We start from the raw sequence: 15,391 nt of genomic DNA on the forward strand, positions 1-15,391 counted from the left end.
TATTGGTCTCAATAGGAGTTGAAAACTCAAGTCTCGTCTCGATACCTCAAAGTATAGGTATCGAATCAAGATCAATTTAATTAGATTAAACTTAGATTTTTAGACTTGGTTTTGACCCCTTGCTGTGTGAGAATCGTCTTGGTTTCGATTTCACAAAATCTTAAGATTGGAAAATGATTTCTTGACCACAATAATATGGATTATTCTTGAAAAGAGCCGTCATTACGGTTTGTTGTTATGAGAAGGAGCGGATTTGAGTGATTATGGATGAACCGCCATGAACAGAGCAGATAAATACAACAACCTAACCCTCCATCCACCTATTCATCCGATGATGTTGCACAACTTAGGTATAATATGACCTTTTATAACCAATATAATCCTACAGGGGATTAAAAAACATACCTTTGTTTCATCAGCCATTTACGATGTAATATCTCGGAGGAAAGTCGATATACGGATGATAAAATTGCATCACTATCCGTGATATTCACTGTTGTCACATGTGGAACAACCGCGGTTCCCATTTTTGTAAAAAACAATGAGTATTAAAAAAATCCTCGATATAAAATAAATATTTTAGTAAAATTAAAACACGGAATGAAATAATGTCAAGAACTAATCTCCAGAGTTGGTTAGTCACAATCACTTCGTTTACATTACAGGCTAAGAAAATTAGGCAGCGTTGCAACCTTCACAAACAATGGTTGAAGTTATACTAAAAACAAATACTTTTTTTTTTTAGAAAAAAAAAAAAAAAAAAAACTTTTTCTATCATCTGGAATGTTAAATATTATTATAGTAAGTTGTGAAGGAGGGAAATCTTTTTTTTTTTATTTTTTTGTATTCAATACACAAAATACGGGCCTGCTAAACATGCTTTTTATAAATAAATAAATACTTTATTATGTATTCGTACGCTAGATTTTTCTATATAGATAAAAAAATCAAGCCCTTTTAGAATTTGTGCACATATTCTTTTTTTGAAAACAGAATAATTTCTTTCAATATGATTCCAAAAACTGATGACTGACAAATGATTATTTCTCTTTCTAAATACCCCTTTTCAAACCCTGCACAACTGTTCATTACTTAATTCCTCTGTTGTGAAATATTATGTAGAACATTCCAAGCTAATTATAAAATGAATTGACGTAAATAATTAGACCTTTTGTTAGAATTTGTACAAACATCAGGTGGAAATGTTTGGATGTTGTTGATTGAAAAATATGATAAGAAATGTATTATTCCACATATCAATTTTGTCCACAAAAGGTTATTATAAACAAAGTACATCGAGTAGTATGTAATGATTTGAAGCAGATGCGTTGCGTCAACATAAAAATAATCTTGTTCAAAAATTGGAGAAAATCCTAATTTATTGTTTGACTTCATAGGTACATAAAGTTTTGAAGAACACGGACTTGACTTGGAACCTAATTTTCCATTAATTTTGTAACCACAACTACTAAAGTGTGAGCTGCTGCATTGTCGTGATGGAATAGGGTTTTTTTTGTGGGCCAATCGTCAGCCTTTTTCCTACAGTTCGATTTTCCAACGGGCCAACAACGATGAATCATATACATCTGTAATAGTTTTACCCTTTTCCAGATAGCCGATGAGGATTATTCCTTGCGAATCCAAAAGAGAGTCGCCATAATCTTTCCCGTCGATTCCTCTATTCAAACACTTGTCAAGCAGAAAGAAATAAACCGATCTAGCTGAAAGTTGGTGTGTGTTCTTCGATGAGATACTACTAACTAAACATAACCTCCAGTAGTGCCATCTTTTGGACATTGCACAGACCATTCAAACAACCCTCGTATACAATAAATCTATGCACAATTTGGATAAAAATCATTCTTGCTTGATTTTGTGCGACGGACCACATATATAAAGTGTTAATAACAAGTGAAAAACAACAACAATAATGATTAAAGACGTAAACAAATTCCATAGATCAAAATCCTGTATTTACAATTAGATACATGTGACATTTAGGGCCGTATTACAAAGTATTTATAAGCTTAAAACAAAATGCCAAAACATGAATAAAATAACATAACTTTCTAGCGCAGATCTGCTATAGAAAAAAAAAAAAAAAAAAAAAAAAGTTATCTACTTTATTGATAAAAATATCAAAACACATTCTGAATATTCAAAAAAAAATAATAATACTAATAACATGAATAGGAGGGAGAGGGGGAAATACGAAAACAGACTTTAAAAATTGAACTTATAAAATAATTATTTAATTGTTTTGCGAAGGAAAGAAAAAAAGTAAACAAGTGCCAAAATGTAATCCTAGTGCTAAATGAAATAAACAACATGCCCTTAGTGGACAACTGGAGGGGCTGTAGATCCCCCCTCCTCCACCAAAAAATAAAGGAAATGGTTTTTTTTGGGTAGAATTTTTTTTGGTGAGGAAGACATTTTTTTACAATAAATAAGGGCTAAAAATTTAATTTTTTCTAAATAGCTATGGATTTTTGAAATTTTCCTCCAAAATAATTATATTTTTTTGTATATTTCTGGATTTTTGATTTTTTTTTTGTATAGTTCTGGATTTTTGATTTTTTTTTTGTATAGTTCTGGATTTTTGATTTTTTTTTTTGTATAGTTCTGGATTTTTGAATTTTTTTTTGTTTAGTTCTGAATTTTTGAATTATTTTGTTTGCTTAGTTCTGGATTTTTGAATTTTTTTTTGTTTAGTTCTGGATTTTTGAAATTTTTTTTGTATAGTTCTGGATTTTTGAATTATTTTTTTTTGTTTAGTTTGGGATTTTTGAATTTTTTTTTTGTGAAGTTATGGATTTATGAAATTTTTTTCAAAAAAATTAAATTTTTCAATTTTTTTTTTTTTTCAATCTTTAATTCTTCAATTTTTTTTTCCAAAAAATGATATATTCTATGAATATCTATAGATTTTTGAAATTTTTTTTCCACGCAGATATCCCTGTAATAGTTTGTGGTAAATTAATTTTACGAGTCCTTTTGACGGAACGCTAACTCTGCTTTAAACATTAGTTGAAGACATACTTTGGATTGCGAGATATTTGGTTTACGAACAATCTGGGTGATGGGTTCATTATGCACGTAATCTAATATTTGTTCAAAATCGTTCCTAACATCTCAGATGAGCGATTTAATCATGGCATTTCTCTCAATTTGTTATTAATAAAAACACAAAAGGAAGTTAGAATGATTGCATTGGTATTTTTCTCCGAATTATCTTCAATTTCTATCAAGAAAATATTCTTATTAACCCATTGCAGGATGCACAAATTGCACTGAAAGTCGACAAAATTGATCATCATAGTTGAAGAATGAGAAATTGACAGATTTTACTTGAAAGGACCAATCGAAGTCAATATATATAAGTCCTTTAAATCAAACAAAGATTCTTAACCATAGCAAAATTATTTGGGTACATTAAATCATCCCAGAAATTTGAATATATACCCTATAATTGACTCAAATATGGCAATGAAATATTGGACTGTATGCATATAAGAATTACAAAAATGAAATGGGATTTTCTACTTTACTTGATTTGTGTTCAAGATTGTTTTTATGTTGAAGTGCAACCTATTCGAATTTCAATTACAACTAGTCTGACAAAGCTGTCAAATAGTAAGAAAACAACCTATTCAAAATAACGTAAGGAAAGTTTGAACATATATATTTAGCGACTGTAAAAAAAATACTCACTGATTTAAGGCAAATTGTTGCAAAGTGTTTGGCCTATCCCAATAAATATTAAGACGATTTCAGAAAAATGTGGAATCCCAATTCCTTTTCGACCCTAATAAACTGGAATCGATTCAAAGTCCAGAACTCAGTTACGATGCCAGGATGTACAAATATGAATCAAAGTCAAATGGCAATTATAAAACTATAAATTATCATGTGGATGATTAAGTTGCTTCAGTGATGCATTTAACTAAATATATGTAGAGTAATATATTCATCATTTATTGCATTTAAAAAAATAGTGATGTGTCACGAGCTGAATTTTACTGTTCGAGTATTTTCGATTTTCTAAAAAAAAAAAAAAACACTAGAGGAATTACAAGCTATAATCGCCTGAAAAATCTTTAATCGATTGAATACTCGCTACTCGCCTAACTGCTTGTTTCTCTCTTTAATACTTTTTGCACGCTAACAAACTCGTCAGTCTAAGAATCATATTTCTTGACGAGTTATCGAAAATATGCCAAATTTCTTCCTCGTGTGCACACGGAACTTTTTGAATCTGAATACAAAAATAAGTTTTGAAGAATAAAAATTTATAATGTGTTTGAAAAAGAAAAAGTTGTTACAAATTACGAGTAAGTTCTTGCATTTTCGGTATACGAGCCCTGTTTTTCCCGTCTACATAAAACTCGAGTACCATTCGAGGAGTTTTGCTCATGACATAAAACTAAATATATATATATAGTCGTGGAAATGATTCTTTTGACATTGGAATTGACTTATAAATTATAGAAAATTTATTCAAATTCTGGAATCAATTCAAATCCATGATTCTTTGAAATAATGGACGGACACAACACTAGCTAATACAGTCACGTCTGCTTCAAACGCCTTGATATTTAATAGCGGATTTTTCTTCTTCGATTTTTGTATTTGTAACCTCGGACATATACGAATAATATTAATAATTAATTCAGCATATCCGTTAATATATTCTTGTAGAGTAATGTTATAGATTTATATGGTTTCACCGATATGAACCATTTCCATAGTCATAAAAGGAATATACAATTATCTAGAGTAGCGTTAGTTACATTAAATTTCAACAAATTTTCAAACAATTTTAAACTCACTGCGATGAAAATTTATTTTGTACTACGTTGTTCCATAGAGTATCATTAAATATGATCACCTAAGTAAATAATTTTAAAATCTTAACCACAAGGTGGAGCTAACATATTGAAAAACATTAATTACTCATTTTAGAAGTCATATTTATCATAGAAGTATGATTTTGGTATCAAATTATATGTTTTTCGGGGTAAGGAGCTTAAATTTGATGGTATAATTAGTGTTAAACTAAAGGAAAGCACTGATTTTATGTTTTGAGAGGCATCTCTTTGGGGCCCAATTTGAGAATGAAGGATTGCACAAAGTTTTAAAGAAGATTTTTTTTTTTAGATTTCTTCTAGAGTTCCATATTCCACTCAAAAAATTATTTATGTGAGTTACTTTCTTCAACTTTAATTCAACCATGCAAATTAAAAACCTGTTGGTTGATTTTAAAATTATTTTTTGCCAGTGTAAGTTTAACTGCATACATGACATTTTTAAATATTCTTTCACATAATTCAACTGTGGGTATATTGCATTTGTTGCAATATAATGGAAATACCCAATAATAACATTAAATTTGCATGGTTGAATTAAAGTTGAGAGAAGAAAAAATATTCAAGTTGAACTGCCATTCGCACAATTTTCAAAATTCATATTATTATCAAAAATTATTTGTCTTAATCTCTCTTTTTTTTTTCTCTCTTTAATCAATCTCCTTTTTTTTAAAAATTGTGCAAAGATACATACCAACCTTTTCTAGAATACTTCATAGAATTTTAAGTTATTTATTTATAGTATAATATGCATTAGTCTTGGCGTGCTTTGAAACGCCAATTTTTTTTTACCAGAATCATTTCCTGAGCCTAAAGATTTATCCGTGATTCTCGAACACACACACATACATTCGCATAATTAATATTATATAGATTGTCTTTATATCAAAACTTCAAACGGACGTATGAAAAAATTATTATTTTTTATTTTATTTTTTAATTGTAACAATATAGTTGTGAAAATAAAAACATCCCATGTTTCACAATCCAGGTACGTGAAGGGGAATATTGTAATAAGTGTTTTTACAATATATAGGTGTGTACAACGGGTTTTTTGGGGACTTGGTAAATATGTAGTCAACTGATATCTTTGTACAGAAGGGAAAATGATCAATACAAGTAGACAAATGATTCATAGTTCGGCCTCCTTTGATACAAACATTCAAAAGCTACGAAAATATTGTTTTAGAATGGTAATATTGGCTTTTAATGAATGGCTTCGACGTACAAACTTTTTGGAGAAAATCATGGCCATTCAATCTGAACATCAGCAACAATAGATACTCCATTGTGGAACAATGCAATTAATCTTATTAACTTCATTAGAATAAAAACAAAGCAAAATGAAAGCACAAAATATAATTAGCGCTGTATTGTTTTAAATGCATTTCAGTTTCACGGCCGCTTATACAACAACAATAAAAGAAAAACACGCGTGACAGTGGTTTAAAATATCGTATGCAAATGTTAATTCAGGATTTAAATGTATTAATATGCATTTTTCTCTGAGGGCATAGTTTCAAAGATTCATTTTGAGCCCAATTGTTTTTCATTTTTTGACTCCTCAAAGATTTGCTCTCGTTGCCAAGATAGTATCGACTAAAAGACAGAAAATACAAATAACGATGGCGCCAAATTAACAAGTCGTACCTTTTATTGAATCTCGCAACCTTTTTATCTAAAAGAAACAGAAAAAGGACGAAAACAAGTTGACATTTTCCTAATTTTTCTCGAATAGTAAGTATTTTATTTATAATTTTCGGACAGATGTACGAGGGTCGTTTGAGAAGTACGTGCAAGGTCCGAGAGATGGCACTACTGGCACGTATCTTGGCTATGTTTAGTTAGTAGCATCTCTTGGAAGAACACACACACCAACTTTCCGGCATATTGATCTATTTCTTTCAATGAGTAAATATCAATTCCATAGTTGAGAAGAATTGGCCTTTCCCCCGGATTTGTTTTTTCCTGTGAAAGGTTGCGTGTTACAATATAGGTTACGATGTGATATTTTGTTGTTGTTAGCTGTCAAAGTTTCTGCTTCTTTTCTCTTAATTGGTGTTTTGAACGATGATTGGTTGAAGAAGAATGATCTTCTTTTAAGCAATGAAGCAATTCACATAAATCCTTTGAATAATAGGATTTATGTGACCAATATGACGGGAGTTCATGACAAAGAATAAGGAAGAACGTAATAGTATTATGTTCAAACAAATAGCCAGCACAAAAACGAAATGTGACTGTACATTAAAAAAAAATTGTACATTAAAATAGAGGAAATAGTAGTCGAATGATAAACATAACTAAAGAATTTAATATTTTGAATTCCTTCAACACAACAAGCAAAATAGAGAATGAGAAATTACCAGTGAATTATTCATTGAAACTAGTGATGGAACGATTAATTGGAATCGGAGAATTGGTTTTTTTTTTTCTGGAATTGGGAAAATAATGTTTAATAATAATAATAAAGAATTTTTACTTGTTTCTAGAAAATTTAATATTTCAAATTTTTATGCAAAAAATTAAACTTTCTGTCTAACTATATAATTTTGCAATTTTTCTCTAAAAAGGTTAATATTTGAATTTTTTTTTCAAACAATTTATATTAGAAATATAATTTTTGAAATTTGTTTACAGTTTTATTTTTATTTATTGAGAAGAGCTGGGAATTTTTGAAATTTTTATGAAAAGCTGTGGAAAATAATAATAAAATAAAAATAGTAATACTAACTTTTTTTCAACAGCTGTGGATTTTTTTTTTTTTTCCCCCACAATATTTAATTTTTCAAAAACTAAGCCCCCTCTCCCGCCTAAATATAATCCTGTGGACACCCCTGATAGTAAAATGGTATTTTTTGCCTATTATTTAAAATATTAAAGAATTGGAATCAGGAATTTTTAATAGAATTGCCTTGGAATCGGAACCAGGATTTTTGTTTGGAATCATCCCATCACTAATTGAAACTCCTTAGTTTCCTCTCTAACAATTTAAAAACAAAGTAAAATTTATAAAAAAAAGTTTCGTAGTTATGAAACATATTAACGTGTATAATATCCAAGCCTAAATCAAAATAAAATATCAAGGTTAACATATACAAATATTTCAAGCGTCAATCGCGTTATCTTTATAATAGCACATGCATGAGTCTGCAAATGTAATGATTATAATATGTGACTATGCCATGGAATACAGCATCATACAAATCATATCAAATTTCTGAAGGTGAATTACAAGGATGAGAGGTTGCGGACGTGTAGACGTAGTTTACAAATGTACCGAGAGGAGTTATTAATATAAGACGGCTCTATTTATTTATTCTTGATAAAAAGAATATAGTTTGTATGAGTAATAAAGCCTCTTTGTCAGTGTCAAATATGAATCATCAATGGCAATTATGTAGTGAATCATGTAAATAAATTTTCACTACTCCTTTGGGCTATATTAGGGGCGTTCGCAGGATTATATTATGGGGTGGGCTTGGTTTTTAATTTTTTTTTTGAAAAGAAACCAAACCCAAATATTAAAAATTTGGTATTTTTTTTTCCAAATATTACATTTTAAGAATAAAAATTTCAAAAAAACCCAACTACTCACAAAATAAAATATGTTTGGAAAAAAGTTCAAAATCCACAGCTATTCATAGATATAAAAAATCAAAAATCCACAGATATTCACAATAAATTAAATTTTTAGAATTTTTTTTTACTAAATTCATAGCTGTTCACAAAAAATTTAATTTTTTGGAGAAAAATTTCAAAAATCCATAGCTTTTCAAAGAAGGTTAATTTTTTTTATCATTTAATATTTGAATAATTTAATTAAATGCCAATTATTAAATTTTCAAGTAGAAACAAAAATTCCTTAATTTGGGGTGGCTACAGCCTCTTATGGCCCCACCCCTGTGAACGCCCCTGTATTGAAAGAATGGTATTTTTTTCCCCAAAAAACCACAGCTGTTCACAAAAAATTATTTTTTTTATTTTAAAATACACAGCTGTTTACAAAAAATTAAATTTTTTAGAGAAAAATTTCAAAAACCCATATCTATTCAAAGAAAATTATTATTATTTTAAATATAATATTTGAAAAATTTAAGTATATTTCAAGTAAAAGCCACAACAGCCCCTCCAGCCTACCCTCTGCGGACGCCCCTGTATTAAAATGTTGGCAATGTCTTCAGTTGGTGAATTAGTAGTGGGCATAGATATTATGTACAAACTAATATATTTCTATACATAAAACGACAATTTTGAATACTAAGAGATAACTTTATGCACAAAACAACCTGATAATGATAACGTTGGTGTATATTTGCTATTTTTTAAAGATGTTCCTTTAAAGGTATTTTAGAGAAAGTTATTGTCTTGATTGGTTGCTTGGTTGTATATTTATAATAAGGCATTTGTTGCAAATCAATATGAATATGCGTGCATATGTTCTAATGTACAATGTGGCGTATATTAAATCAAAATTTGTAGATAAAAAAACATTTATATTTAGAAATAAATAGACAAAAAGATAAGGAGAAAAAAAACTAAGATTGACAACGGAGAGTTGTAGGTTGTCAACCTCTTTAAATTTCTAACTCAGTCAAATATTATAATATATAAACTACATGCTATATAAGAATATCAGATCCCATTGATTTATCTTGCAATAAAACAGAGTTCCCAGGAATAGATCAGTAGATATATTCAACAGCAATAAATTCCTTGTAGCTAACTACCAAATAGCGTTGTATCTGTCCTTAATAATTTGATCAACTTCAGTCTTAGAACCGGTCCTATCCAGGGCTGATAAGTCTCCAACTCCAACACACTATTTTATAGTCTATATAAGTATTATTGAGTCATTTGAATCTATAAAATATACGGAAGGAAAACGTGGACTGTTAAAAAATGCTAATTATGTTATTTAAATAGATAGGTTTTGTGATCTTTCTACATATTCCAAATCTCCTGTCATTTCTGCATAAGTAAACAATAATAAACATTTCTCAAATCTTTCATCATGAGTAAGCAAGAAGGAGAAAGGCAGAGCATATCAGACCTTCTGGATGCCGAAATTGAGGTGATTTAAAGATTGTTAGGATGAGGGGGAGGGAGGGATTACGGGATATTTCAGAGTCCACTATCTTGAGAACTCATCACTATTTCAATAATCAACAATACCTTTTCTATATGAAGTATATCAACAAGGGCGTCCACAAAGGGGGAGGGAGGTTCCTGGAGGGGTTAAAGCATCTCCTAAATGAAGAAATTTTTGTTTTGTACAATTAATTTTTTTTATAAGGATTTCATTTCTAAAAAAAAAATGTCATTCGTAGATTTAGCAGAGCAAAAATTAAATTTTTGGAAAAAAATATCAGATATTAATTTTTTTGCTCTGTTATATAATTTGTGTGAAGGAGAAAAAAAATCTAGTAAAGAGCAAAAATTCCTTAATTGTAAGGAGGCTACAGGGCCTCCTGGGGACAGCCCTGATCAGTGCTCTTCAAGATAACCAATATATTATTTACAAATACATACAGGGGGGATCTAAAAAAATTAAGGACGTCCAATCGGAGGGGGGTATCAAGTTTTGGTCAAACACAGACAGGGAGAGGTGGGCGTCAAAAATGGTACTTTTTTCTGCACGTTATAAATAAATGTCATATAATATATTCCATTATATAACAGAGTAATTAAAAAAGAAAAAACCCCTCAAAAATATCACGAGGGATCGATTTTACCTTCTTTAAGGGCAGACAGGCGACAAGTAGGCCTGGTGTCAGTCCTAAACGAGGACCGACACTACACTACTACCAACTATATATATACATATTTCTAAAAAAAAATAGCCACACGCTCATTATTTCATTAAAAAATGGATTATTTCTCTATATAGAAAAATAATTAAAAGAGTTTTAAACTCAAAGTTGTAAATCAGATTAGGAACAGACGGCGTTATCTTTATTGTGTATCACAATTTTCCCTCAAAAAGAGAAATAAAAAAGGTACAAAATAGGATGTAGCAGTTGGCAATTACCCCTGCTATAACGCCCTACGTATCATATTTAATACATGAGTTTTAGAATCCTCACTTTGAGCAGTTTGATCATTTTTAGGGTCAGAAACATCATGAATACAATTTCAATATATCATCAATTGATCATTTATCAAACAAAAAATACAGATTTCTTATTTATGACCTCCCAGTGTAGGAACCTTATTGCTAGTAATGGAAATCCAGTGTAGAATGAGCATGTAAAATAAAAAACAACCAAAAATTGACTTGGTAAACTTGACTATTTGAAGAATGTTTTGGAGGAGAGAAAGAACAATGTTCATAAAGTTTCATTAGATCAGCTACAATCACCTGTGACAGAAGAAATATATATATATATAAAGAAGGACATTTGCTATAATTACTCCTATGTCGATCCCCAATTATTCTCTGAGTTCAACAAGTATTCACAATAACTCCACAACAAATTATAAAGATCTTTTCTGAGCACACACGAATGTTAAATCAGGTTTAGAATATAATAGATTCTATATATGAAAGGATGTTCACTTCTCAGGAATTAAATAATAATGACAGTTGCTAAGAAAAAAAAAATGGGTCAGCTAAAAAATATATCGGATTTACATCACTGCATATTGCCTTATCGAAAATGTGCTAAAACCACTTAATATAATTCAAAAAATTAGAAAAAATATGACTGTGTATTAACCAAGTGGGCGTTATCGGGTTAATAAAATTGTAGAAAATGGTGCAGAATTTAACAAAAAGGTCATACAAATTCATACAATCAACGTTCAAAACACTTATATTTGCAGTAAAGCAGAAAAATGGATCCAAAAATAGAGAGTACATTTTTGTCTTAGTGGGATAAAGCTGAGATAAAAAGAAGACTTAAAAATCATGACAAAAACACAAAAAAAGATAACAACATTGTTGACTAATGATCCCTTAAGTGAGTCTCAAACTGCTTGCTTCAATATATCGTCTATATATTGGTCTAATAAAAAGTATTGTATGAAAGCAGATTAGCTTTAATCGAAAATAATAATAGAGATTGATATAAAATATTACTCCATAACAGTGCTTCACAAACTTTGTGAGTTGCAAACCCTCTCTCCTTAATCTAAAAAGTAATCACTTTTTTTAAATATGACCTTTTTCAATTATAGACCGAATGAAGATAATTCTATTGAGATCCAACTCTAATTTTATGGATACTCATGGTGTATGAGTAGGCTAAGCTTCTAACACAAAATTGGTAAAATCAAACTTGCAGCTAGAATGGGGCACCATTTTTAATATATCACAATATTGCTTGAAAAGTATTTTTTACATAAATATTATTTTTAAACTAAAGTTAAATTGAAGCCATTGCTCCTGTGGGTAAATTAAAGCAAACATTTTTCAAATCAGTTTAGTCAGAGCAGAGTTATGCCCTACTGAATTTTGAGAATCCTTCAGAAAGGGCTTGACTTTGAGCCTCGTGATTACATAGGTCTAAAATTTCAAACATAGCATTCTTTAGTAGGATAAACACTCTTATCAAAAATTATACTAATCGGTGATGACCATGTCAAGAATTTCCAAAAAGTGTGTATAATTTGACAAGAAAATACACTTGATATGTTAAATTAGATTGTTGAAGTAAAAAAAATCACATCTGCGTAATTGAGTTGAGGTTCACAGTTTGAGAAACACTCTACTCAATGAATTGTCATAATATATGAAGCAAATCTTTATTAATCCACTTATGGGCAGTATCTTTTGGGATAATCTCCTGTGACAAAAAAAAAGCTACATTTATTGCCCCCCACATTTATTCAGTGCAATACGGTCCTTGGGACTGGTCCTTAAAACTGTCAGTGCTTCGAATTTTCAATACAAGAACTGATTATACAAGGAGGAAATCAAGTTAATTTACCTATTCAATGACTGAAGTTTATAAGTTCTTATGATTGCTATGCAGGACCAAACTATACCAGACCGGGACTGAACTGGACTGAAGCAATTTGTTCAAAAGAAAGACTGACACACCCCTAATCATAAGGGTATAGGTGGTGGCCGGAGGGGCAGTAGCCCCCTTAAAAAAATAATAATCAATTTTTACTTTTTATTATACTTTTTTTTTCGTCATTCGGGAAAATTATGCAGCAGAGCAAGAAAATTAAAATTTGAAATTCAATTTTTTTCCAAAAAATAAAATATTTGAGATTTCATTTTTGAAATTTTTGTTGAAGAAATTAGGTTGTCTCTGAGTAGCTATAGATTTTAAAAAATGTAATATTTAAATTTTTTTTTTTTTTATTTTTGTTTCCAAAAAATTTAGTATTTGAAACTATTTTTCCAAAAAATTTAGTATTTGAAATTTTTTTCACAAAAAATATATTTTTTGTGAATAGATATGGATTTTGTTATTTATTATTTTTGTGAATAGCTATGAATTTTTGAGAGTTTTTCCCAAAAAATTTAATGTTATAAATTTTTTTCAAAAACTTTAATATTTGAAATTTAATTTTCTAGAAATGGCTATGGATTTTTGAAATTTTTGTACAAAAAATTTTATTTTTGTAAATAGCTATGATTATAGAATTGTTAATATCATTGAATTTTTTTTGGAAAAAAAAATTATAAAGCCCAGACCCTGTTGTATGTCCGTGTTGGACTCAGAGTAGAATTGAGAATCGACATTAAAGTAATTCCTCCCTATGTCCTTGCTAGATACAGAATTAGATTAGTACTTATTTCTTTGCTCTCAAAGCTGCTAGTCATGACAGCTTAGATACTCTCCTCCAAAATATTATTTAGATTGTGAGGGTTACCATGTTGATTTTGGGGTTTCTTTTTAGCAAACCCGCAGTTCTAATGTCTTATAGATCTAATAACGATTACAATTCTAACACATTCATTATGTACCACAAAACAAATGTTAGTACACTTGTGATAAATACAGAGAAATAAGAGCAGGATAAGCAAACTAGTGTGACAATTTTGTACTTGGTGCCATTCGAAAGACCTGACAAAAAGCAACAATTTGATGTATGTTTTGTTTTTGTGCCTTCAAAAATTGCTGAGCAACAAGTAAAACGGCACTCTCCCCCGCACATAAGTCGATAACGTAGGAGATCTCGGCCATTGTTAATGTGTCCCTGGCCACCGTTTATAATACCAGGAAGGCGATGAACAACTCAAACACGGTCTCCAGGAAGCCTGAAAGCGAAGGCCATAACAGGAAGAGGAGTGCCGAGTTTGTGACCATAGTTAAGGTGCAAATTGGGAAGGACCCAAAGATATCCATGAGGAAGATGGTGAACGAGATGGAAATCGTCTAAGGGCAGCAAGATCCCTCTCTACTTCTTCTAAGCCAACGAGAAAGGAAATACGGTCTACTTCGAGGTCCTCAGGTACCATGTTTTCGTATGATTGAAGAGCACCTTCCCAACGGACAACTATGTGTTTACCCAAGACGGCATTCCGGAACACACGTCCAAGAAGGTGCCTCCTGGCCAGCAGACTTATGGCCTTCGTCCCCACCCGACGTGAACCCTCTGGACTTTGCTGTTTTGTATTTCGTAGAGAGCAAGACAAACAAAACTTCTCACCCGAATATCGATGACCTGAAGGCCGTGATAATGTGGATAACTTATCCTCGGATATCTTCCAGCCCAGCTTTGCGTCTTTTTGTACCCGTATTGAAGCCCTCATTCAGAATGGAGGGAGACATATTGAATAAAAAGTGTAGAAAATTGTTGAATTACTAACTTTTGATTCAAAATTTGGTCATAAAAATGGCACAAAATAAAAATATGTTGAAGTGAAAACGGCTGTAAATAAATATCCCCTATTTTTTTTTACTTTGGGAAAAGATACATATCGATCGAGATGAAGAAACTTTTAAAAAAAATTAATTTAAATGAAAATGAGATACAATTAACACCTTTTAAGTGTATTGATTATGATAAAAAAAATCATAAAGCTGTTAAAGAGTATAAAAATGACGTCTTTTCTGCCTTGTCATCTCCTACATCAAGTCAGTCTCTTCCGTTTGGACAATATTTTCTTATTAGTTACACATCTGTGTTACAAAAAGGATTAAACAGAAAGAAGCCATTGATCGATTTGATAATGGCGTAAACTTAAGCATTGTTGATTTATTAATAATTTGTTAGCATAGCAGAGGTCTTCCGTTTATTATTGTTAATTAGTAATGCTCTTTTAAAAAAAACCTAGTTGCGATCTCGAGGATATAAACTGGTTTTTTTCTATTTTGTTCATGCCTTATTTAATTAATATTCAAATTTGTAATTAATATGACAATTCCCAAAAAAAAAAACAATGCCGATTCCAATGCGATTCTAGTAAATATTCCCGATGACAATTCTAATTCTTTAATATTCTAAATAGTAGTTAAAAAATACCATTTTGATATCAAAATAATATAATAATTTAAATATAACATTAAACTTTTTTCAAAATTAAATTTCAAATATACAGGTTAATATTTACATTTTTTTCAAAA

The 15,391-nt window shown here is 30.1% G+C and overlaps 1 protein-coding gene across 6 annotated transcripts in view; it reads right to left on the reverse strand.

Annotated features, from left to right (window-relative positions):
* Crk (Crk proto-oncogene, adaptor protein) overlaps window positions 1-15,391 on the reverse strand; it is a 111,368-nt gene that overhangs the window by 88,046 nt on the left and 7,931 nt on the right. Inside the window, exon 1 of one of the 6 annotated variants that reach the window (XM_071892987.1) lies at window positions 406-715. The exons of 3 other annotated variants lie outside the window; for them this stretch is intronic. In XM_071892987.1, the coding sequence (XP_071749088.1) occupies window positions 406-527 (122 nt within the window). In that variant the 5' untranslated portion in view covers window positions 528-715. Of the gene's footprint in view, window positions 1-405; window positions 716-15,391 lie in introns of those variants that run through there. 2 more of the 6 variants (XM_071892985.1, XM_071892986.1) reach the window with 2 other exon arrangements.

Source organism: Lepeophtheirus salmonis, chromosome 13, assembly GCF_016086655.4.
Source record: "Lepeophtheirus salmonis chromosome 13, UVic_Lsal_1.4, whole genome shotgun sequence".
In the NCBI taxonomy this organism is placed as follows: Eukaryota; Metazoa; Arthropoda; class Copepoda; order Siphonostomatoida; family Caligidae; genus Lepeophtheirus; species Lepeophtheirus salmonis.